Source organism: Fringilla coelebs (assembly GCF_963513975.1).
Source record: "Fringilla coelebs genome assembly, chromosome: 8".
Classification (NCBI taxonomy): domain Eukaryota; kingdom Metazoa; phylum Chordata; class Aves; order Passeriformes; family Fringillidae; genus Fringilla; species Fringilla coelebs.
The window spans coordinates 21,176,754-21,201,806 of NC_140066.1; the positions used below are offsets into that span (position 1 = coordinate 21,176,754).

The 25,053-nt window shown below is 35.0% G+C and overlaps 1 protein-coding gene across 8 annotated transcripts in view; it reads right to left on the reverse strand.

Annotated features, from left to right (window-relative positions):
- The window catches only part of EXOC6 (exocyst complex component 6), a gene marked incomplete at both ends in the record, with an annotated part of 86,451 nt that overhangs the window by 24,905 nt on the left and 36,493 nt on the right, over nucleotides 1-25,053 (reverse strand). For 5 of the 8 annotated variants that reach the window (XM_084210394.1, XM_084210391.1, XM_084210393.1 and 2 more), the window contains 8 exons: nucleotides 7,270-7,411; nucleotides 12,960-12,989; nucleotides 16,042-16,221; nucleotides 19,290-19,424; nucleotides 20,224-20,335; nucleotides 21,371-21,480; nucleotides 23,225-23,330; nucleotides 24,414-24,511. In XM_084210394.1, the coding sequence (XP_084066520.1) occupies nucleotides 7,270-7,411; nucleotides 12,960-12,989; nucleotides 16,042-16,221; nucleotides 19,290-19,424; nucleotides 20,224-20,335; nucleotides 21,371-21,480; nucleotides 23,225-23,330; nucleotides 24,414-24,511 (913 nt within the window). The remainder of the gene's footprint in view (nucleotides 1-7,269; nucleotides 7,412-12,959; nucleotides 12,990-16,041; nucleotides 16,222-19,289; nucleotides 19,425-20,223; nucleotides 20,336-21,370; nucleotides 21,481-23,224; nucleotides 23,331-24,413; nucleotides 24,512-25,053) is intronic. The other 3 variants (XM_084210392.1, XM_084210395.1, XM_084210397.1) reach the window with 1 other exon arrangement.

The following is a 25,053-nucleotide window of genomic DNA, read 5'->3' on the forward strand; positions in this document are numbered from 1 at the left end:
CAACAGGTAGAAAGCCCTATGTGCCATGCTCAGTGCAGAGCTGAAATGCCTGCTCATGCCTTTTAGCCTGCATAAGCAGTAATGAACTTCTGCTCATTCTGAACCCAAAACTGGCTGTCAAAATTGGCAAGCAAAAATATATTCATAATACAAACAATGGCAACACGGTAAGCGAAAGAAAGTCAACTATTTGTATAAACCAGGAAAAGATCAATAGCTGATAAACTTAAAAATAAATACACTTTTTGTTGTTATTATCCCAGTCACAAGTTAATAACAAAGACAAACAACCACTGCCTCAAATCCTCACTCAGGTTAGATATCTTATTTCAAAAGAACTTGAGTGTATTTTTCTTATGCCCTTCAGGTAGAACTCTCAACAAAAAAAAGTAGATACTACTGCAAAAGCTTTAGAGAAGCATCATCCAAGGCAGTGAAAGGCAATATTTTTTCCCAAGTTTGAGAAACAGGTCATTCAATGGTAAAGGAAACAAAACATATGTATCCAATTTCCAGACCCAGTGCTAAACTCTACTGTTCTTAACATTTAGAAGTTATATGAAATCCTTAATATATATTTTTTAATTGCTAGTTAGAAAACATGATTATGTGGAGGTAAAATCCAGAAAACCACTGCTGTCTGAGCTAACACGATGGTAAAATAATGGCCTTGAACATTTAATTCTGAAGGTATGGTTTCAAGCTAAAGCAGACCAATGAATTCAGATAGACTATTTCACAAGTCTAAAAATGACTATACAGAACACAATTTTAGATAAAGACTCTAATGGTACAGGAAACTACTAGGACTATCTCAGAATACTTAAAAATAGCTTAGTAATGGATACGGTATTAGAGCAGCAGCTTTACCAGTAGAAGCAGAATTTCTTACTTGTATTACACTAGTGCAAAAGCTATTTTATGAGAGTCATGTAATAGGAGAATGACTTCAACTGCAATAAAACTTTACTCTTTATCAACTAAAGAAATAAAAAATAACAATCAAATGCCTTAGGGAGACCATTGTAATGTCACAGATGAGTACTGGTAACATTGGCGAATGCTTGCTGATTTGTGTATTCAAGTGTGAATTTTAAATTCTCTGGTCTTCCTACTTTATAAGTAACACCAACTTTCTAGAGGCATTTTTCATGGAATTTTAATTGACCATAAACATGCCTTAAAAAGAAAAAAAAGCTAAAAAACAGTAGAAAAAACATACCCCATACTCAGTATTTTACAGGTAGAGTTTTCTCATAACAAACTCTAAGTCAGCAAAGACAAAACAGCTTATACAACCACCAACCTGCAGAATTACAAAGATGCCTAAGCCTAGGAACCTTAGGCACCCTAGGGAACAAGCTAGGCTGAAGGCCTGTGCGTCTACATGGCTGTCCTCTGCAGGTGTTTCATGGCCACTAGGAACACCTTTTCTTAAGGACACCAAAGCTGGGCTCTGAGGTCAGCCAAACCCAGAGTTTAAAACAGAACACCACACTCCAGCAGGGAATCCTAAGCAAATCTCCACAGCAAACAGATGTGAAGAGATACATGAGTTGTGAGCTGTGGCAGCACATTAATAAGGAGGATATGCATGACGGTCAGAAGGGGTCTTTTCTACACCCCTAAAACCAGAAAGGTAAGGCCCATCAGATCAACTGATCTGATCCTAACTTTCTGTTCTTATACAGTACACTGCCATCAGCTTCCCCCACCAGAATCTCAGCTCTTCCAGCCACTCTACAATTACAGCTAGCACTGGGAGAAAGAAGATCAATGGCAAAAAAAGGGTTACAGAACTGAAAAGTAAATATAACTGAAAACTGTGACCTTCAGAAAGTCTTTTCAGGTAGCTTTTGGCACTTTATACTTCGGGAGATATCTTCCTACAGCAGAATACTCTTACATGCCACAGGGCAAATATTTGCACCTTTTATGTGCTCATCAGGCTAAGAGTTTGGAATTTATCCCAATGCATTAAATAATGCAGAATAATTTTGTTTCTCTACGTAATACCTACTAGCATTGCAGCTGTAGAACAAGAAGTACAAAATGTACCAAACCTAATTGTTGTACAAGCTTTGTTCTCTTAAACTACAATTTCATACTATGAATGCATTTACAACATTAGGGACACTCATTATAGCACAAACATTTATTCTCACATTTGGAACACTCTGACAGGTGACTACAATAGAATTTGTTTCATTATTATAATTTCATGAGTTCAGAGGGCAAAAAGATAATCTACTTATGGTAACAGCCAGACAGTTCCGCCCCCACCCTCAGCAAAGGGCTTTTAAGTTTAGCTAACAATTTTACAAAGCTAATTAAATATTTTCTACTGCACAGCACATTAGGAAGATATAAGAACAGGATTAACATTCTTAATGTCTTTGTCCTAAGGGCCCTTTTCTAGATAGTAATGAAACACTGTCATATATACATCTTTTAAATATTCACCCCATACAATCATTCTAGGCTTAAAGAGGATTTGCAGGGGGGCTGGTTGTTGTTTGGCTTAATGTGCATAAAAGCATTCTGGAATTTTATAATATAGGAGAATGAAATGCAAAGATCACTATTAAACTGTCACTCTTAGGGGCAAACTGGCTGTTTGGCAGTTTGAATCAAAAACTCCAATATTTGGGAGAAATCAGTTGAGAATATACATTATATTAATCTGGTATACACAAGGTTTTTTGTTAACATCTTTTCTTCCTCCGCTTTGCTGATACTGTGTATTTAGAACAAGAACAATGTGAGTCCTCAGTATGTACAATCTCAACATACTTGCTTGTAACAGACAGTTTAGAAATATAAAGAAGATAGGATCAAATAAAGGCTGGGAGGTAAGACATAAATTACAATGATTAATATAAATGTTGCAAAGATTACTTCAGTACATTTTCTTTTGAATATTTTGCTTTGATCTTATAATTACATTTTGTATACACGATATATGAGAATTGACAGGTATGTATACATATTAATGGAGATCTTAAGATAAAGGCTGTATCTCCTAAATGGAATTTGAGATATCTTTAACTTAAATTGCTCTGAATTGCTACCCAATTCTAGATTTATTAACAGGTCTCTTAATTTTATTGGCTCAAAATCCCATCTTTTAGGCATCATCTGGTCGTGCCTCTCTGTTGGTCTGGGAACTCAGAACCTGATTCTTGACAAATAGTTTAGCTGCTCAGTGGAAGAAATGAAAAGCCAAAGTCCAGACTTTGAATCAAAAGCTCAGTGAGGACAGTTTAACTCCAGTCTCATAGCATTGATTCACAGGCGGGATAGCAAAGCTACAGAAGTATTTTTAAAGGAAGAGCAGAGAATCAGGTGACTATCTCAGCTGCCTCAGCCACTTTGCAGCCCTGTTGGATGCTCCAGCTGTTCAAACAGGCCTGGAGGGAGCCTTGCTGAGGGAGCTGCCAGCTGGCCAGGCGGCAGCCCCCAGTGCCAGCAAGGTCTCGCCCGCGCTGCCATATGTGAGCGGCAGATGAAGGACAGCCCCAGCCAGTGAAGTTAACCTGACTGCCCAGAGGGGAGAGGAGGCAGGTAAAGCAAGGCACCTCCAGAGAACAATATGGTGGTGGCTTTTCAAGGAAATACAGGATCTGGGTTCCCCAGCTTCTGGCATGCCCACCTGGAGACCACTTTTGCGTGTGCTCAGCACAGAACACTTTGGGCAGGATGTCACTTGCTCTTGGGCACTACCACTCTCCATGCAGTGGGGGAAAAGAGGGACTGCCAGGAAGCCATACAGAAGGCTGATCAGGAAAATACAGAGTACTTTGCACTCCACTAACCCTTGTTTGCTTATAGGCAAGACCCAAAACCTTTTCACCCTTTCCTATCTGGTTGAAGAAGGATGCCCACTCACCTATATTTCATTCTGTTAACTATTCCTGACTCACAATTCATCTATGTTAAAGCACATAAATAAAAAAAAAAAATTAGCTCTTCCAACAATTACAACTTAAGACAAGTTTGAATTCCTTTATAAGAAGCTGATGTAAGCTAAGTAGATCTGGATGGTGTCTCTGAAAAGCTAATTTTTTATTATGCACACCTGTCTTCCTCTAAACTGAAATACAGTAACCCACATTTGAATTTCATCTTCAAGAAACAGAAACACCCCTTCCCAACCCATTTCCTTCCTTGGGGAACCAAAATGTAAGATTCAAGCAAAAGACTACTCTTTAGTTTTTATTCAATGGGACTTAGCATGTTCTATTTTCTGAACAATGCTTCAGAATCTCAATCATCCTAGTGAAAATTACCACTGAGAAAGAATGGTACAAAATACAGGGGTAAAACACTGCTCTAGGTTATAAAATTTGCAGAGGAAGTAGAGAAATACTTTCATTAGAACAGGACAAACTAAAATAAAACTGAAATCTTTTTGGAACATTTGAAAGGAAACAAAAAACATGTTAGAAGAAGAGTGAGATGATGATGACTTTTTTTTCTAAGAAGAGCACTTACTGACTTTAACACGTTGGTGGATTGTTGTAACAGATTGCTGGATTGTTGTTTGGCCTGTTGATTGTTTTTAAACAGAAAAGAAAAAACTAACAAATTATCATATTTTCTGATTTTATTTAGATCTCTCCAGTTCATATTAGAAAGAATAAAATTATAATGTTAAAGATCAGAAAAAAATTCTACAATATTGGCAAGAACTTTGAAAAGTTTGCCTTCAGATATTAATAATTTTCTACATGTCATCTAAATTCTTAGTTCAAAATTCATCTGAGTATACCCCATTGTAAGTAAAATGTCAAACCCATTAATACAATACAGTAGAAAACTCCCAACAGTTGTGAATTATTCGCCCACTCTAAGCACTAATTGAAATGTCACTGTCGTGTCCATTAATCCCAAAGCATCAAAGAATAAAGCTGGGGGAGGGTGATGAGCAAGAACATAAATCACAGGCATCACAGTGAGGCCTGGAATGTGCCTGTGATGGACCTTATGAATGAAACCACATCAGCAAAGCAGTCTGAGCAAAATCTTGTGTCACTCCTTTATTTCACAGACTGCAAAATGTGTTCTGACACACTATGCTGACAAGTTTCCATAATTGTATTTAAACTACTCAAAGGATTTCTGTGCAAAATATTTTTTTTTCTAACATGCTTTAAAAGCTTTTCACAAGGAAAAAATGAAGTTCATTCTATTAGCACATGTACAGCCCATGCTAGAAATCACACAGTGGTGGAAGAATGTATTTTTCAGTTTTTAAGTCACTAGCTTTCTGAAACTTTTTTTGGCCAAATTATTTTGGCCAAAGCTTTGGTATGCCCTGTCCATGCCATATACTCAGAATAACAGCTACATACGAAAAACCATCTTGTCTTACAGTTATATTACTTTTTTATTTTAAAATAATGAAATGTTATCATTTTAGACTAAATAAAACTCTACTAAGATTTCTTCACTGATAAAGTTTCTGCTGCGCATCAACCAAAGATGGCAGACAGAATGGCAACAAAAATTAGGATGATACTAATCAGGGCACATATCAGCCTTTGCCTGAGAAGAAAACAGTCTGAAAAACAACCCAAAGACCAGATGACAGCTAGAAACAGTGGAACTTTTCCCTTCTTTGCTGTGAACATACTGTTCATACTGTGAAAGTCTCCTGCAAGACATGGATTTCATCCCCTGTACTGCTAGAAATCCCAGGGTGAAACAGGGTATCTGCAGGGAGGAGTGAACTACTGTGTTGTTCACAGCTGATATTTTAAATATTAGAAACAGAATAATGATGTAATGGACAAGTTTTCTTCACTGTTACACCATTTGCTCAGAAGGCACAAGATGATTTAGTGCTTGCATTAATTCAGCTTGTTAAGATGAATGATTATGATGTCAGTATTATGAATACTGTATCCTTTCTCTTTTAACAACTGGTATCTTTTCTACATCTAGGAAACTACACAAATGCACAAACTCACTCCTATGTACCTACCTGAAAAGTACACTAGTAAATTTGCAACATCAAGCATACTAAAAGTAAGAAAAGTCAAACCATGATCTGTTTGTTTAACTTGTACAATCACGGAATTTTAATGTCACAATCACAAATATTCTATCAATTTGACCCTGATAGTCCTGTCAGTTTTTCCATGTCCTGAAAGGCCTTAAGGCTGGACAGTGAGGGACTGTCAGAAAGATGCCTGCTCTACCTGTTACTGAGTTCAGCTGGAATGTAACAAAAAAGGCAGAAGGAAAGACAAGTATATGGTTAAAATGTCAAAAATGCCCCTAAGTCTGTCTCTGGACTCCCACAAGAACCTTTTGTGATGCTAACCAAATTGCTTGAAATTTAATTTTCAGTTTCCCATAGGTGGCTTCTAACAGAGTAGTCACCAATTTTTTTCATGTATCCAAACTGAAAGCCTCAGGATATGGCTTGTATAACTCCCCCATTTCACAGCTGTCACCAAATCATTGAGATCTATGCTTCAAATACATAACAGGAAAGATACTTTGGGGGAAAAAAAAAACCAGAGCAGAAGAATCTGAAAATACACATTGAAAAAAATCTCTCATGAGCCTTTCCACTGTATCTCTGTCATCAACTGTTCAACCAGTCCTAACACCTATTCATAGAACTTCCTTCCTACAAATTAACAGCTCACCCTGAGCCATGAGCTCCATGCAAAACACAAGATAATTAATTCTGCCTTCAGTGCTGTATTGAACCAGTTTATAAAATAATTCTGATATCCTATTTTAAACAGTGTCAGTAAGACAACATCTGATGTTTACTAAATGAGTACTATTATTCTGCACAGTAAGGCAGTAGCAGTCCTAGGAGTGAGGAAACCCTACATAACAGCACATTTAAATATCTGTATCATAATAGATGAACTCAAGAGGAAACATTAGAATTTCATAGACATTTGACCTTTTTTTCTTAACCATTAAAACGTAATGTTTATGTAGTAGTTTTGGGCAATTTTGTACTAAACTAAATCTTTACTGGATATAGTGATTATGATCCCATTAAGAGTAAAAAAAGGTATGTTTCAATTTAGATATTTTAGCTAAAAGAAAAGTTTCATTAAAAAAATTTCCCAGGAATGCCAACATACTTACTTAGAAATACTTTTACAAGAAGATGTACTGTAATCTTACTTTCAATAAAAGACAAAGTTTTAGTAGATTATGGAAAAGGATCACTATATAGCTTACACTAAATAACTTTTTTCAATGTTAAGACAAACACAGATGGGAATATATACTTACATTCACATTGTATCACATCTAAATTAAACTGCTGAATTGCTCCCATGCTTATTTGTTTTAATTCACTGTCCAGTAGCATCTGCATTAGGGACATTGAAAGATGCTGGCAGGCTGACATGCAAGCTGTCTGGGCCACTTTTCCCTAGTAGAAAAAGCAACAAATTTTACAATAGAAACAAATGATACGTCACTAAAGAACTGCTCATCTGATTGGATTTTAATATGCATACTACGCCTTAATGATACCAAACTTAGATTAGAAGGAGAGAGATCACTCTTACTGTTATTTCTTTGACCTATTAGATTTGTTTCTATTACATCAAACAGAGAACTAGATTAAGTAGATGTTAAAGCAATTATTGATACTTCTTCCAGCAATCCAACAGTTTTCATGAATACAAGGACATTTCCAAAACAAAGATAATTAAAGTTGCTGAAGCATATGAACAGCTTTGTGGATTTATTTAAATATTTTTAACCCAAACAGAATGAAAGCAAGAATGTAATGAAAATCAACATGCAGCAGATTTTGAACAATAGAAAATTAAATAAACCCCCAACATTATACAAACCAAAATGATTGCAATTGGTTGAGGCATTTCTTGTAAGAGCTTGTGCTAATTGTTGGTAGCTTAACTGCTCAGATTCCATCTCAAAGTTTGTTGCTAAATTATTTTAAAAATTCATGCTTATCCATCATCTCAGGTGCTTAATAAATCAGTGCTGTCAGTGATCAGCTACGTACAAAATGAAATGTAGCCCTCTGCTGTACAAAACAGAAATAATTTCCCAATCACAGTCTAGCTGGCAATATTGCTCACCCCATCATCTACATGTAATTGACACAATTTTCCCAACAAGAGATCAAAAAACAAAACACAAAGTCAGACATTAACCTGAATAAATTATTTAAAATTTAGTACAGAAAAATTTAAAGATAACAAAATTCTACCTTAAAGTTAAAAACCACTTGAGACCAGATACCAAACCAGATGGCTCTATTCTATTCACAGCACTGCCATGTCTTATGACAGAGTGATCTTGGGTGTCAAATGCAGCTACATGAATCTCTGTAGATTAATGTTCTGAAACCACTGCTTTCAACTGATGTGTGCATTACAACGATATCGAAGCAAAGGCAACATCACATTTACACAAAAGAAATCATCATAACATAACAGAGCTACTGGAGCACACAGCACTATTGTTTTACTTCTATCCATCAGTACAGTGATGTCACCTGTTTCTCTAAAGTAATGGTTCCCCAGCTGTTTTCTGCACAGTCAGGTTGATCAATTCACTATTGACTCCCAGAAACGCATATAAATCATGAACAACTATAATGGACAGCTCACTGTCCCAAAAAGTTTGGAAAGTTCTGCTTCAGCCTCTGAAGAGCCAGATCTTGTCCTTAATATGTCAACTTGCTAAGATGACTGAATTTTCATGTGCAAAAATTTCCATAACAGAAAGCAAATTTGGCCCCAAATATGTCACACTTTAAAAATCCACTATTTGCTAAAAGGTAATTAAAATATAATGAATACAATAGAAAGCCTTCAACCCTCCTCACAGTCACACTGAAACATTAAATGGCTGTTGCTAATTCTTTTCTAGCATTAGGACACCTTGAACTGTAAGGAGCTTTTTATCTAAAATGACATGTCAGTTTCTTAATTGAAAATCTCAGAAAAGCAAATAACATATTTGAGCAAAATAGATGAACTGACAACAAAGAATGTAGGAAACAATACAAGAACAGCATGCTTAAAAGTCTCCCAAACCCAACAGCAATTATACTGGGAGACATGCAGCTCTATTCCCCAAGCAGAACAATATCAATATGAATGGGGGGGGGAAAGAAGAAAAAAAGAAGAGGCAAAAAAGGAAGGAAAAAGGGAGGTGAGAAGGGGACTAAATGGGCCACAGTTCATGTAATTACAGTGTAGTGAATTTGAAATACTTAATGGAAATGTCATTTTGATTTAATGGAACAACTAGTGCATCTTGTTTAATGTACTGCTCCATCAAATCAGCTCCATGTCCTATTTATGCTGCCACTGTAATGTAATAAAAGTTCAACCAGATTAATAGGTTGTCATGAAAAATTTTAACATTCAGTTTATTTCATATGGAAACAATGTGTACTCCTCTGTTATCTTAAATAAATGACAGAATTTTATATTTCTAACAAGCATGTGTGGTTAGTTGTTACATTCTGGCAAATATCAATAGTACTGGAGCACAAGATAATGGTTACAATACAGAAATGACACAGCTAAAGCCACTCGGACTTTAAATAAGTATCAATACATGTACATTTAATGTTGGCTTTGAAGTTTCATAAAATGGAAACATTCTAACATATTTCCAACTATGTAACTTGAACTACAGGCTTATTGTTCAAATGACACAACAACAAATGCTACAAGTTTACTATACACAGTAGATACTTACTAAAAACCACTTAATATTCTCAAATTCAGAAAAAAAAGATAAAGCTATACATATTTATCAAATTGCTGAATTTTAACTAAGATAAATGTGAACCATGCTATGTTATCCTCTTCAAAATTCAGGGCTTCCCAGCTCAAATTACACTGGATGTACAATACCCAGAAAAGAATAAAATTAACCATTTGTGTTTGAAAAATAGGATCCAGTTAAAAATTCATCTCCAAATTTCCAACATCCTCCACATTATCAATTCATTGCCAATTTTTCATAAAGCATTTTGAAGAGGAAATATAAGGATTTGTGAACACAGCAATAACATTTATTTTTTTCAGGATTGAACAAATATCAGCTAATTTTAAAACAGTCTTTATGTTTGGGGTTTTTTTGTTTTTTAAAATTACTATTATTATTTAAGGGGGTGGGGGTGGCCATGGTTATCTAGCAATTAAATACCTATATTCAACAGCATGCAGAGATTCAGCAGGCTTCTCACATTTGCCCCAGTTGCCACCCATTCGGAGACACTACTATTGTCTCTGCTGTGCCTATGCTAATTGCTCCTATCTACAAAACCTATTCTTCCACTCAATCAGTGTAAAGTTTAGGAAACAAGGACCCTATTCTATACTCAAAAACACCTGCTAACAGTGTTAAAGGCAACTGTTTTTTTCACCCAGCCTCCACATTTTGCTGAAACACAAGTTTGTAAAAAGAGAAAACCCTTAGACAAACTTCTTATATTTCAAAGGAGTTTGTAAAGAGAATCTGCTGACATATTAAATCCTTTTTTATAGAACCCAAAAGCTTTTCTCCTAAGAACAATTGTAGTAAAGAGACATTTGGCTCCTAGGAAATTCCCAAAGGGTCAGCCATATGCATCCTTCCACGGCACCTTCGCGGTGCTGCTTTCTAAAGCCCATGCTAGCTGTCTCAAAAGCAGCTTTCATCATTCACTATGGTGTCAGTCAATATGATTTATGGACTGCATTCAACAAAGTCAAAGCATATAGAATGAGAAATATGACTACAATCTGCTAATTTGTTTTGTATTGAGCCACTTAGGAATCAAAGACCTGATGTCAGGCTGAGACCAGCAACACAATTAACCAGCCAGTGACAGATTCATCCATCCTCCCTGCCAGGCTGTGCCAATCAAAGACAGCATGAAGCAGCAGTTGGAGAAGTCAGTAAGAAAACCCATTCTCTAAGCAGCCTGTAGAGGCTGTTGATTGACAGTTTTTGAATATAGCTGCAGAAAACCACCACTCCTTCACCCTCACTGCAAGCTGTGAAATTAGGCTTTTGCTGCCAATCACAGAAACAATAAAATAACACAAACTGCCATCCTCAGCATAAAAAGAAAATAAAAAATTTACCCGTTAAATCTAAGATGCTAAGGTGAAGAATTAATTTAGCAATGTGAAATAACATAATGTTATTCTTTCTGAAAATGCAAATAAATTAAACATACAAATTTTATCACTCAAGATTAAAAACGCCAACTTTTGAAGTACTGATAGAATACAAGTATACTAAAAACTTGAATGGAATTTTTAAAAATCAATTTTACTTCCAGTCTCTGCCCCAAATCCTACCAAAACAATTAAAAATACCTAACTGAAAATAATTTGCAACAGTCTCTTTTCAATGGCCACACTTTTCCAACTTTGTATTGACAAGGCACATCTAGAATAAAATTTTAGCTAATTCTAAACTTAAGATTAAACCCACTTACATATAGACCCACATAATTTCAAGTTAACTGATCTGGAAATATAAGGAAATATTTTCCCCTAACTCTTCAAAACAAAAAAAAAAAACTTAATAACAAATTCGATCATCCAATTTATTTCATGAGATTAATGGCTGCATATGAAACTTTAATTTGCTTTTTGATTCAAAGCATCTAATGGCACTAAAAACTATAAGACTAACTTAAAATGGGACATAAACATAATCCCAAAAGACTAAATTTTTGTGAATTCAGAAAACAGAACCATTAAAAACTGCACAACTTTCCAATCATAACCTTCCAAAATCCACATAACTTCTGTGTTCTACATTGCTGAAATTCTGCTAGCCCTCAGTCATGAAATAACCAGCAGCCTGGGACCTATACAATACTAACAGGAAACATTTCTACACAAAACACAGAGCTCATGGCACCTATTAGCTTGACAGTTCACCAGCATGCTGAGTATTTAGATGATGGAAGGGTTGATTGGAATGAACCACCACTGTCATCGAGTCCAACCTTCTACTTGGAGCACTGCTGCCAACACTATTTCAGGTCCATAGACCTTTTTTCCTGTGGACCCTTCCAAGTAGCAGAGGATGGGAATTCGGCAGCCTCCTTGTGCAATCTCCTTCAACACTGCACTACTCTCTTTAAGCACACCTTCCCTCCAATATCAAAGTTCCACCTCCCAAGCTTCAACCTGTGCCCACGGCTACATATGAATTTGTCAGTCCAACCAAGAAGTTTGGCTCCACCAGTTTTGTATTTGTTCTTCAAGAAGTTGTAGGCTGCTACTGGATCTCTCCTCAGCCTTCTCTTTAACAGACTAAATACTCCCTACAGCTCCACTAATAACTTGTGCTCTAGGCTCTGAACAACTTGGGAGGCCACTGCTAAATTCATTCTCCAGGTTTTAATAATTTAGCAATATTAACCTCATTGCTTTCATTATCATGACAATGTTTATGCCATATGAAAAAAATTACAATGTGAAAATAACCAGGGGATAGGAGAATTCTTAAATGCAATTCATCAGCTTCTTAAAAAAAAATGAAAAAGCAAATAAAGAACACCAGTACACAGATTCCCCTGACCCCAGACAAATGTAGCAGAAGAACGATAGAACTTTCACTGATTCATTATTCAGCTATATCACTCTATTCTAATTCTGTATGCATGTCTCATAGCTGTATTTTGATACCTGACCTCTCTTTCAAGAGGTCTCAGTCTCTAAATTACCTCATTTGGGATGCAAGGCACACCCCATCAACCTTCTGCAAGGTTTTTAGGACTCCTGCTGTCTGTCCCAGTGTATGAAAGCTCAGTGTTAGTCATTAACCTGATCCCTGCATGCATCCACACAAGGTACACAGCAAGTTACCAGCAAAACAGAAAGGGTCTTTTTATTAAATGATTAAAAATTGAAGCAATAAGCCTGCAGGCAGTTCATAGTTTTTCTGTTCACATGCTTTTTCTTCATCTTGCATCTACTTACCGACATAGCTGCATGGTCATTGTTGTTATGCTGAGAAGGAAACCAGTAAGGCAGTCAAAACAAAAAAATTAAGATGTACTGTCAACTTCAAAAAAAAAAAGAATAAAAAAATTGGTAGCAATAAAAGATAAGAAAAAGCGTACAAAAAGAACAATTATAGCTACATAATAGTATTTTTTAAACCTCTGAACTTATATAGTATTTTGTTGAAGTGTAACAAAGAGATTATAACTTAAATAACACTAATTTGGGAATAATATGTTTTTCTGTAATAAGAAACTGTATGCCAAAATATCAAATAATAAACTTCAAAGTGTCTGTTGAAATGCCTTTCCAGAACTTTTCATTACAAGAAAGAATATACTTCAAAATTCTAAGGTTAAAAAATAAATGCCATGTTTACCATTATGGCTAACAGAGGCTATCTGTATATTATTAACATATTTTGTTCAAGCAAGATTTAAAATGGCTCAGGATAGTAAGAATCTAAATATATCATGACCCATTAATAAATTTTAACATAAAATTTATGGCTATAAAACTGTAGGGTTGAAGAAAGCTGTTTTCTTTTCCAAAATTGCTTCTTAAGTACAGTAAACAAACACAGAGGAGAAAAGTAACATGCAAAACTTGAGAGAGAAAAAAGCTTTGGAGACACAAGACATTTCCAGTGATTCAACAGAGATATCAGACCCCAACTAACTTATGTCACTTTGTGTGCAGATTCAGTACAGATCATGATCTACCTGATTTAGAGTTCTAATATTCCAGTGAAAAGGATACAAATTGCAAAACCCAGATATACAACGTAAGATGTAGTTTTGAAAAGTTATGTCTACATTGGTACAGAAATACTTCAGTACAGCCCCACATAAAGGCACAAAGGGAGACACATCCCTGTGCATTTACACAGCTTATACATACAACAAAAATAAAACAAGATTCTAATGAGAGGAACCCACTGACTGCAGCAAAAAAATTGTTAGAGAAAATATTATAACACTTCTACAGGCAGACTAGCATTTGAAACGCTACCAAAGAGAAAGTCAGTGACTCCAGAGTGTGACAACAAAGAACTGTGGCCAACTAGGGTCCCTAGTCCTGGCCCAATGCCCTCTAACACAATTGGGTATGTAAAGGTAGAAGAGAAGAGACCTCTCTACTTGTTCTACTCTTTTCTTTACTAGAATTATGGCCAGTGTGCTAGAGATTTGTTCTTTGACTGCTAATTACAGAAAAGGTTCTGATAAACTATTTTGAGCAGTGGAATGTTTCTGCCAGCCATACAAAAATTACTATGGAAATAACACCGTGACATTATTGGAATCATTCATTTATGAAAATTAATTCTAAAAGTATTCCAAACCTTAATTACAGCATGTGAAAAATCTAGCTCAGTTTATCACTCCAAAGCACTTACTATTTTGAACCTGGTTCTGGGCTAAAAACTTTTACTATAAGTAAAACTACTGGTTCTTGGAAAATACTTTTACTATAAGTTTTTAACAAAAAATAACTTACTAGTATGAATCTAACTGGAATCACCATAGTGTGCATACATTTTCATATAAACTCCACAGGTCACACACAACATTCACAGGACCGTATATTTCTACAATTGGCCAAGATAGGACAGGGAACGAGATGCAGGATAAGTAAAAAAATTGTAAGAAACCTCTTGCCACAGCAGACTTGTCCATACAGTTCTACATCCTGCCTGTTACCTGACCAGAGTCTGAAATTACAGAATAACCTCTGTACAGAAACTAGCTTTCTCCAAAGGCTGACTTGTACCTCCAGGCACATAATTCTATACCTTCCACACTTCTTGAGTCCGAATGCCACAGCTGCTTCTTTGCATTCCCTTCACGTTACTTCATTTTGTCTGTGGCTCATTTCTGAACAGCCATTTAGCAGCATACATTCATGACAGACTCTGTACACCCTGCTCTACAAATTTCACATCCCTTAACTGCCATATGCATATGGCCACCGAGGAGCAGTGCCATTTGTTCACACTGCTTTGTATACTGAGTTACAATGAATTACACTATCTAACAAACTTGCTATTCTTTATCAAAAAACGCTCCACTGATTTGGCACAGAAGCACACGCCTCACATGACACATTCACATCAGTATCACATGATACAGTTGGAGTGGCCTTTGTCTTTGAGTCAGTTAAAAGAACAGGAGACAGAAGAATCACAGCCTCTGCATAATATCTGGAAGACAAGATCAGCCTGCTATGCCAGCAACTTCAACATCTTGCTGTGCACATAAAGAAATTTTTCTTTCAGTCAAAGCCTCAAAACATTCATTGAGGACTTATTCCTTCTCAGCATTGCAGGTGGGCAAAGCACTCAGACATCAGTGTGACTCTAAACAACCAAGGACAAGCTGATGAAAAGCAGATGTAGCTTGAATTACTTACTGAAGCTACTCCAGAACTATAAAGCTATAAACCATTATAATGGTAAGCCAAACTAGAGATAGTCTTTTTTATCTGAAAGCAATGGGAAATCAGACAACAGAATGTAACAATTCATACATAAGACAGGTTAACAGTACCCTTTTTCCTGGGACAAAATAACACAGGATATTTGAATATGAGAAAGAAGTCATTCAATGAAGCTCTGTTAACTAGAATCAAATAACTTCTTATGATCAAAAAATTTAACTAAAAACCTTGGAGAATACAAGACCTCCACAATCTTATACACAAATGTAGGATTTACACCAATTCTGCATTTTTTTGAATCAATGCATGCACATACAAAACCAACATGGTACACCACAAAGGCTCTGGAAAACTGCATGAGTTCTTACACTATTTGTAAATTAGTTGCTGGTAACAATATTTAGACTAAAGTATTTGAAAGTATTTTCTAAGTATTCTGATGGGTAAGCTCCACCAACATACTGATATACATTTGACAATATTTCTGTGCTGAGAAAAACTTAAAAATACATCTCTCAGCATGACCACAAATCAAAAACCAGAGCCTTTTGTTCAAACCTTACTGTTTTTAAAAAAATTATGATCAAATAGTTTGAAATTAAACTTAATTTTGAACACTTACAGGTAAATGAGTAAAAACTTGAAACGTGCTTCTTAAAAAGTTAATTAGATCCATTAAGTATCCACTGGCTCTCCCATCTGACTCAGACATTGTCCAATCATAATCAGCAATCTGAATAAATTCATCTATTTTTTGGTTAAGTTTTGTATATATTTCTCCTTCTGCAGCATGCCTTGCATCCTGAAAAAAAAGAAAGTGTGCAATGCTTGTCAGAATTCTAAAATATTATTAAATGCAGATAAAATTATATCCATCAACAAAACTGAAGTCTTGTGTTTTTCTTAGATTAAAAAATATTCTATTTAAATTGGTGCTTTAATGTCTGTCTTACATCTGAGGCTGTGGTTTTTTAAACACTCCCAATAATGCATACTATGAGTGTTCATAACACTGTGAGTGTTTACAGAATAATCAAAAGTTTTCAGACAAATTAAGTTAATTTGAAAACAAAGGAATTTGTTTACTTTCTTCACAACAACCACCTTTAATTCTGCCTTATAAATTTATCAACCCTGACACAAAGTCATTTTGTCTTTTATGAACAGAGGTCAAGCAAGCATATGATTTTTATGCAGTTATTGTCTTAAAGCTGCACATCTGAAGAATACTCATAATTTTTCATCCTCCTTTAAATATCCTGATCATCACATACCTTGATGCAGAGCACTCCCCTACTTGCTCCTGCTTTTGCTCTGCCACACCCTGGATTCTACTTTTTGGAACAGCAAAGTCCTGCATTTAGTGTGAGCTGACTTTACAATGCCGTCTCTGCCTCGGTTGTACAGGAGACATCCTGGAAGATCCAACAGGATCCATGTGCAGATGCTTGTGTGTGTGCTGCTGGAAAGTTGTGCTTTTGCCAGCCAGGAGTTTAAAGATATTGAGAGCTTTCTAATTTGGGCTGGACATAAAATTTTCTTAACTGATATGGAGAAATAATTCGAGTAAGACATCTGATTTAAACCAAATGGATCAGCTGCTTAAGGTTTTTAGAGGGTAAAATTAGCCTGGATACACTGAAGAAACCAAAAAGTAGATGAAAGTCCCATCGCTACTTTCCTCTAGAAGAAAGCAATCAAAAAAAACCTGGCATTTGAGAAAAGCATAAATAGAAATGCAAAAAGAAAAAATAAAAATATTCCCATTTATGAACTTAAAGGTGTCCTCACATTGAGTGTGCCAAATTTAGTCTTCAATCAGGCCCTAGACTGAGAGGCACTTCAGGAGTAAATAAGAAAGTATGGAGCCCAGCCATAAATAAATATCAAAGTATGAATCCCTAAAAATAGCATTTTTACTGCCAAATCAACTTGAGAAAGGCTCCACTGAACAGCTCTCCGTGGATCCAACATGCAAGAATCTGGCAACCTGTCACCATGTCAAAGGAGTATGTGGATATCCACAATTTTGTAGATGGTAATGACTAAGAAAATTTCAATTAAAGTTTCTAATTAACAATGAAACCTCAGTTGCAACAATTTATAACGATGGGACTTGTAAATATATCTGCCTAGGCTTAGAGCAAAATTTCTTCAAATTTTTTTTGTTTGGGTTTGGACTTTTTAAAATTTTAAATCTAAGTCATTCATGGAGTGGTCGTATCACCTTTAACAATTAAAATTATTTTCTGGCAATGGCAAGGTTAGTCCTTCTGGCTTTGTCTTGCATTAAAAAAATACAGTGTAGATGTAAAAGCTCATCTCATAGAATGTAAACCTGACCAATGCTGCTAATAAAAGGAGATTTTTGACCCCTCTGAAAGAATGGAGGTGACACAATTTGCCACTAGGAGATGAATTTAATAACAGTAGAACATACCAAACTCTGTGAGGGCCCAGTTGGGGAACTCTGAGCAGTTTTTCATTACAATAGAAAAGGGGAAAAAAGAGGGATTAACAAGAAAAGAATTTTCCACTATAATTGGAGAACGTTGTGCTAACAAGTTCTCCACGCAAGTAGACAGGAGAGAAGCCACAAGCACAAAAAAACCCTCCTGTTTGTCAGCATTTATCCCATATTTTTCCAAAGTGCAAACTCACCAAGAACAGACACAGTATTGAATCCCTCCAACAGAACTTAGTTTTAGGAATGTTAAACATAACTGCTAAACAGCATAAGCAACCTACAAAGAATGTAACTCAACTTGCACATGCACTTCTTAAATGAAATTCAAGGATAAAGAATATCCCACCTCTTACTGAAATCAGACTATGGCTGTATTAAGTAGTTTTGAATGCATGTTTGATTGGTAAAAAGATAATGAATTGCCCTTAGAGGAAAATAGCTATAGATACACAAATTCCAAGACACAACAAGCAAACTAGACACTCTAGACCAAAATTAGTAAAACTGCTGGGAGGGAAATGGTAACCAACTACGGTTGCTAGGCCACATCCTTTCTGTTTTGCCTTATGTACTAAATCCTTAGCAAAACAAGCAACAGCTAATAGGAGAATCGTTAGCTATCAACTGGAAATACAAAGTATCTTGCAATTATTCCACCTCACCCACCTTTTAACATCTATGCCAGAGGGTATATTACGGTAGGATAGGCTACATATTGCATCAAGAGATAAAATTAATTGCAGAAAACAGAACTCTCTCAATAGGATTAATTCTCTTTATCCCATAAATACAGAAATCACTCTCCTTTTTTTCAGTGTGCGTGGAAAAAAACGCCAAATACCTAAAGTTCAAGTTGCAGCTGCTGTAGAATCCCTGATGACTTTTACTTTTGTTTTGTGGCTTAAATTCTAAAAATATCCTAGAATCATTTTAGTTTGAGCACTAGTTGCTAATACTTCTTTTACACTAATACTTACACCCTTTGAAAATACATCACAAAATAATTCTATTGTAGAATAAAAAATAGACACGAATGTTTTAGATTAAGGTAGCTGTTTTGCTTGATTCCATTCAGAAAAAAGGGACAAGTACACAAACTGGAGCTTAATCTAGTAAAAGCTTCTGGTGAAGTTAAGCTTTGACTGCCATTTCACAACTTAATAAAAATACATTTGAAAACTAATACTGAGGTTTCTCATGTACTGATATATTCCAGATGATACTAATAACATAAAAATCCACTGTTTATCTACTCAATGTTCAACTGAATGCTTAAGAGTTCAGAATTATTTTAGAGCCAAAGATGAGAAAACAAGCAGCTTTGCTCTCACCCTTCTTGTTTTAAATGCTTCATTTACATAACTTTTCAGACATTGTCATATAATGGATGAGATATACCATACCTTAAATGTAGAAAGTCCGTAAAGTCTTGCAGTGTGAACAGTCAATTGTGAAATATTTGTAATGTTAGATATAAAATCCTCAAGGTATTTACAGGCTTGCTCCAAGTGTGTTGTGTTTATGATGATTTGAACAAGCTACAAGAGACAAAAAATTCTTGTAAAAATCATTTTATATCCCCTATTGTAATTTAATTTTGTAGATGGCTACTTCTTTCAAGACCAATGCTATTAGAAATGCATTTCAGTATTTCAGGTTACCACCTATTTCCTGTTAGTTTTCAAGTTTGCTTTCAAATACCACTAAGGAGTAATAATGTAGCTTAAATACAAATTACTCCATTTCAAAAACGAAGATTTCAGACACCTACCCAGTGAAATAAATCCAACTGATAGTTTAGAACTTAAAAAAGGGAAAATAAAGGAAAATATATTGCTGAAATAGAATCACTAATTTGTGCCATTTGATTTTTTTAACTTTACTGCTCTTAAAAAGTCACAACACTGTCTGCAGAATGATGAATTTAAGTTTATCTTATATCCCATTCCACTCTATTTTTTATAGAAAGAAACTCAACATTAGTGGTACTAACTGCTAGACAGAACACACAAATCATGCTCTGCACATGTAAACAAAGTAAATGTCTTTGGCTTATTTCCTGCAACTCTTTTTATCATAAAAAACACAAAATTCTTTCATTGTCATGTCTCCCTCAAAAGGTATACCTGAGCCCAACTAGACCCAACACTGTATTGTTCTTATGTATGTAACAGATACTGATGCTTTTTATACTTATCTTCGTTTTTAGTATTTAAACAAACACAACTTGATTTTCTCATACTGTGGTGTCAAATCTGTGTATCTACATTTACAAAAATAGTTTTAGCATGGATTATTTTAAAACCCACAGTTTTGATTATGTGTTTCAAAACTTACCTCTGTTAAACCTATATGAGGTTTTTTAATTAGGTTCTGTAAACAACTACTCAGAGTTCTTGTAAGCAGCAAATTTGTAGATTTTCTGAGCATATCATCTATTTCTGTTGAACTGAAAAAAAAAAAGTTTATTTTTATAATTATGCTGCATGTAGCAATACTTCGACAGTAATATTTAATAATTTTAATTTCTTCCCTGTCAAGGGAACTTTGGATGCTAAGAATTCTCTACATGCATTTAAATTCTGGCTGCTTCAAGTTTTCCGTGGTCTAGCAGATAGAACACCTCTTTCACCTACCAAATTATTCATTAACTGCATTTCAACACTGAAGCAAAATCTGTTATTTTTAGATTTTGGACATGTTTATTGACACAGATGTTAGTAAAGAGTAATTTGTGGGTTTTAATGAGTTACTAAGGAGGTCAACATGTGCTCATTAGTACTTGTAAATTATATCAGTATCAATTAAGAATGTGTGAAAGGGAACAATTTACATCTTTAACAGTGCAGAAGTGGGTGACAAATTTGTGGAAGGCCACAAATACCTTCCAGATTTCAGATCTCTGAATTCTATTTTATCCAATTAAAACTAAGCTTTTGAAGACCAGAAGAGGAAAGGAAATGGGTGAATTGTGATGTTTTCCATCAGAAAAAGGTGGGCTAGGAGAGGGAATGAACATGCAGACTGCACGTTTTGTTGCAGGAGAAATCATTGCTGAGGAAACTCAAAGCACTGAGTAGGGAAACACTAGGAAGTAATCAGGGATGCTAAACAATTACTTCTGTAATCGTCAGTATCAAAGTATTCTTTTCAATCTTTACATGCTTTGTTAAATAAATAAATTCTCTAGATTATTCAAAGTGTTCAATACTGTTTAAAGAACCCCAGCAGTGTTTTAAACTGTTTACCCCATCAAGCCATGCTCACTGATGCACATATTGTATAGTATATACGTATCCACATATGGATAAATACATGCTACAGCATGGGAACCATAGATTAAATATACATCTGAAGAATTACATGTGTAAATTATGAAACAAGCACACAAGAAAGTGCATTTTCATTTCAGTATTTATATATTTCAGGTCACCTGAAAGTTACAAGCTACTTTCCAGCCCCACTCCTGACAGTTCAAGCTTACCTGCGGTGAAGTGACTCTGAAAACTTAAGGCTTGCATAAATAAATTCCTTCACCTGCATATAAATTTGAGGCACTGACTGAGACATTGGAAGCTTCTTTGGAAAGGATTGCTGAGGAAATAAGAGATCATACTGATTCCAACAAGAACTTGGTACTAAACACAAGTAAAAAGCCATTTAACATTATCAACATTTTAATCTACCTAAAACCTTTTCTGATTTCCATCAAATACAAAGCTGGACGTGTTGAGCTGACTTCTAGATGTGTTTAATAGCTTATAAGCAGGTTAGAATTTTATCACTTCTTTAAATTACAATAAAGTTTGGAGATTTTATGTAATTCAAGATGCCCCTGCAGAAAGCAATTTACAAACATACATTAAAAAACAGGTCTCAAACTGCCTCTAATCTGAATGAATAATACAGATGTAAGTGGGATAAGAGGTTCAAAAATACAAACTTTTTTTTTCCCAAACAAAACAGTGCAAAAAAAAAAAAAAAAGTTTAAGAAATTCAATACTTCTGGGATTCTCAAAGTACCTTGAGAATGCTTAGACTATTTTTTAAGGTTCACAAAACCAAGGCAGTTTGAATTATTTTCAGGATTTTGGATTAACATGTGGGAAATCATAGTAAATTTAATAATAAAATCATGCTTCTTACTTCAATTTTAAAGCTAATACTGTATCTGTTTATGACTAATGCATGAGAAAAATCAACAACGGATTGAATAATTGAATAATTCAATTTCTCCTTAGGAAAAAAGCATCCATCAACAACAGCCAAAGCTTTGTAGTAATCATACATATATTTATAGCAGCTAAAACTATTTAGAAGAAAATAAAAATTTCTGCAGTTTATTAGCAAAATATGCCACGCTACATAGTATCCAGGGTATAGTATACTTCCAATACTGTAAGGGATTTCCATTCTATTTAACTTATTTTAGTACTATAATGGCTAAGTAATTTAATTTGATGGAGGAATGCACCAGGAAAGCACTCTGGAATCTCATTCAAAAATCAGCATAAAAACTTTTAATTCTTCATCTTCATTGCAACACTCTATTAATGACATGCAGCTGTTACAATTGCTGCAAATCCCTCCTGAACCACAGAATTAAAATAGCTTTTCACTTTTGCAGGTATCTGCAGCATGGATCTTGTATAAAACAGCTTCCCCCTACTGCAGCTACTCCCACTGCCATGTGGTTCTTAGACTTAGTGCCCCTCTACAGACTCCATCATGAGCCTCTTATTTCTTCACTGGTATTTCTAAAATCATACCTGAATAGCAGAACAGGTTAATCACCTTTCTGTGAACAGAATCTGTAGTGAAAGAATGGCTGAGGCTACTAAAGGACATCCTACTGCAGTGCTATTACAGCAGAATTATTCACAGTCCCTTCATGTTTATTTTGCCCCACATGCTCAAATACAAGCATTTAAATGAAAAGTGAAATACAGAAATTGTTGTCTCTAACCAATCTCTATTTTACACATATTTTTGCAATACAACAGCGTATACTGAGTAATTAAACACAAGTTGCAACAAAATTTAACTAAAGACAGATTGCACTATAATTACATAAGGACTTTATCAATTAAACTCTATTATTAATTTGTTTACAAAACAATGGGTTTCATTATTCACTCAAACATCTGAACAAATGACTCAACCTTCCATTTTTATATTTACTTATGATGAGATAATTACACACAGAGAAGGTGATTAAGCCTCTTAATTGACCTAGCTTTTCAAATTTCAATTGTTTTTTAATTATAGAAACCATTACTGTCCCTAGTGTCTTCAACTGGATTTACACAAACTTTAATAACATAAAAGTTTCCCTTACCTTATCAAGTTCTGGATCTTGAAAAGGAAATTTGCTTATGACAATTCTGTATTCCTCTTCATTTGCTACAGGGATAGGGCTGTAGTTGTCTGCTTCAAAAATATCCCTGGTAAGTGAAGTAAAAAAAAAACTGGACATGTAACTTTCTGGTGTTAAAATGTGTAAATAAATATAAATTGTGTAAATAAATATAAATTCTACCACCACATTTAGGTCTGCATCTTCAAAAAGTTTTAAGAACTTTACACATCCCAAGTATTTTTGATTACTTTGGAAATACTTCATATATCTTAACTCTTTACAGTATGTCTAATCACAGACTGAAAAAATACCTGAAAGTGTTTTCATATGTGCTTAATACAGCACAGGAATATTAGAGCAACTAATCCACTCCAGAAAAAACCACAATATACCTACTGATTAAGGAAACCTGCACTTTTCCTACACTAAAGCTGATATTCAGAGTGTCTCACTGGCACCAGAGTTACATATGGTCAATGGAGGTGACTGAGAGAACTTCAAGCAGGATATGGCCACCTTGTTTGGGCACCCTCTGCACTTCTGTACTAGTCAAATGTCTATAACAGGAGCACAGGGAACTGGAGAACCTTAAGCGGTCAATTTAATAGTAAGGTTTTCTGTAATAAAACATTTTATAACAAACAATTTCTGCACATTGAGACATCACACCCTATCTGCAAGTAGGCTTTGGAGTCCAGTCTCAGGCTGATGTATTCCTGGGTTTAGATTTTTTTTTCAAAAACGACCCCAAGGAACTGGTGGAAAACATCTTTCATTAAAAAAGCATGAAGACATAGTGGCAATGTCAGTAGTTTGTCAGGCAGATATGTCTATCAGCCAACAGTAGATATTAAGACAACCTAAATTAGGAAACTAAAGCTCTACTGCAATAACCTGGAATTATCAGATTCCTAAAGAAGAGAAACAGATGTCTCTCTCCTGCTTGTTTCTTTGATAATGTCCCTCTGGAGACCTTCTCTTTCCATTAACTATAGAAGCAGTACATGATGTCTTTTCTTCTAATTAGTAGTCACATGTGATGAATATCTTTGTCCTAACCAACCTGAAAATCATACACAACAAATTCTTTCTGAATTACATCTAAACTTGAGTTTAGACAAAAACAATAGATGCAATACAAAAGGCACAACTTTTTCGATATACTAACCTGAACAATCCAGACCACTTTTTAAGAAGTGTTTCATTGTATTGGTCTCTTATTTCAAATAAAAGATCAAATAGTCGGTTCACAGGAAAACCATAGCCCTAAAGGATGAAAATGAAGAGGGGATAGTTCAAGAATCAATGCACTCAATTCCTATCATAACATTTTAGAAGTCTGAGGTAAGACTTATGTTCACCCTTATCACCTCTATAACACAAATTATAGTACTTTTAGCATACTACTACATGCTGATTTATTAAAATTTTACCAAAGTATTTATCCTATGCATTGAGAAATTTGCCCCATTTCTCCTTGTTTGTTAAAAACTGCAAGAATACTTTCCAATGATGTTCACTTAGTCTTTCAGCTAAAGAGTTAATGACAATTGGAATGCTACTCTTTTTTATGATGAGAAGTAAAGCATTTTTAAAAGACAAGAGCGTACACAAATTACAAAACTAACACTAATTTTGCACAGATATGAATAACTGATGCTTGCTGGATAGCCCAGAACACATATGTTCAGTTAATAATAATGAAAATGAGGACCTAACACAAGAGATAAATTTTTTATTATATTTTTTTTAATATTACTGTGCAATTTGGGGTTTGATTTGTATATATGATTTATGAAAACCCAAAC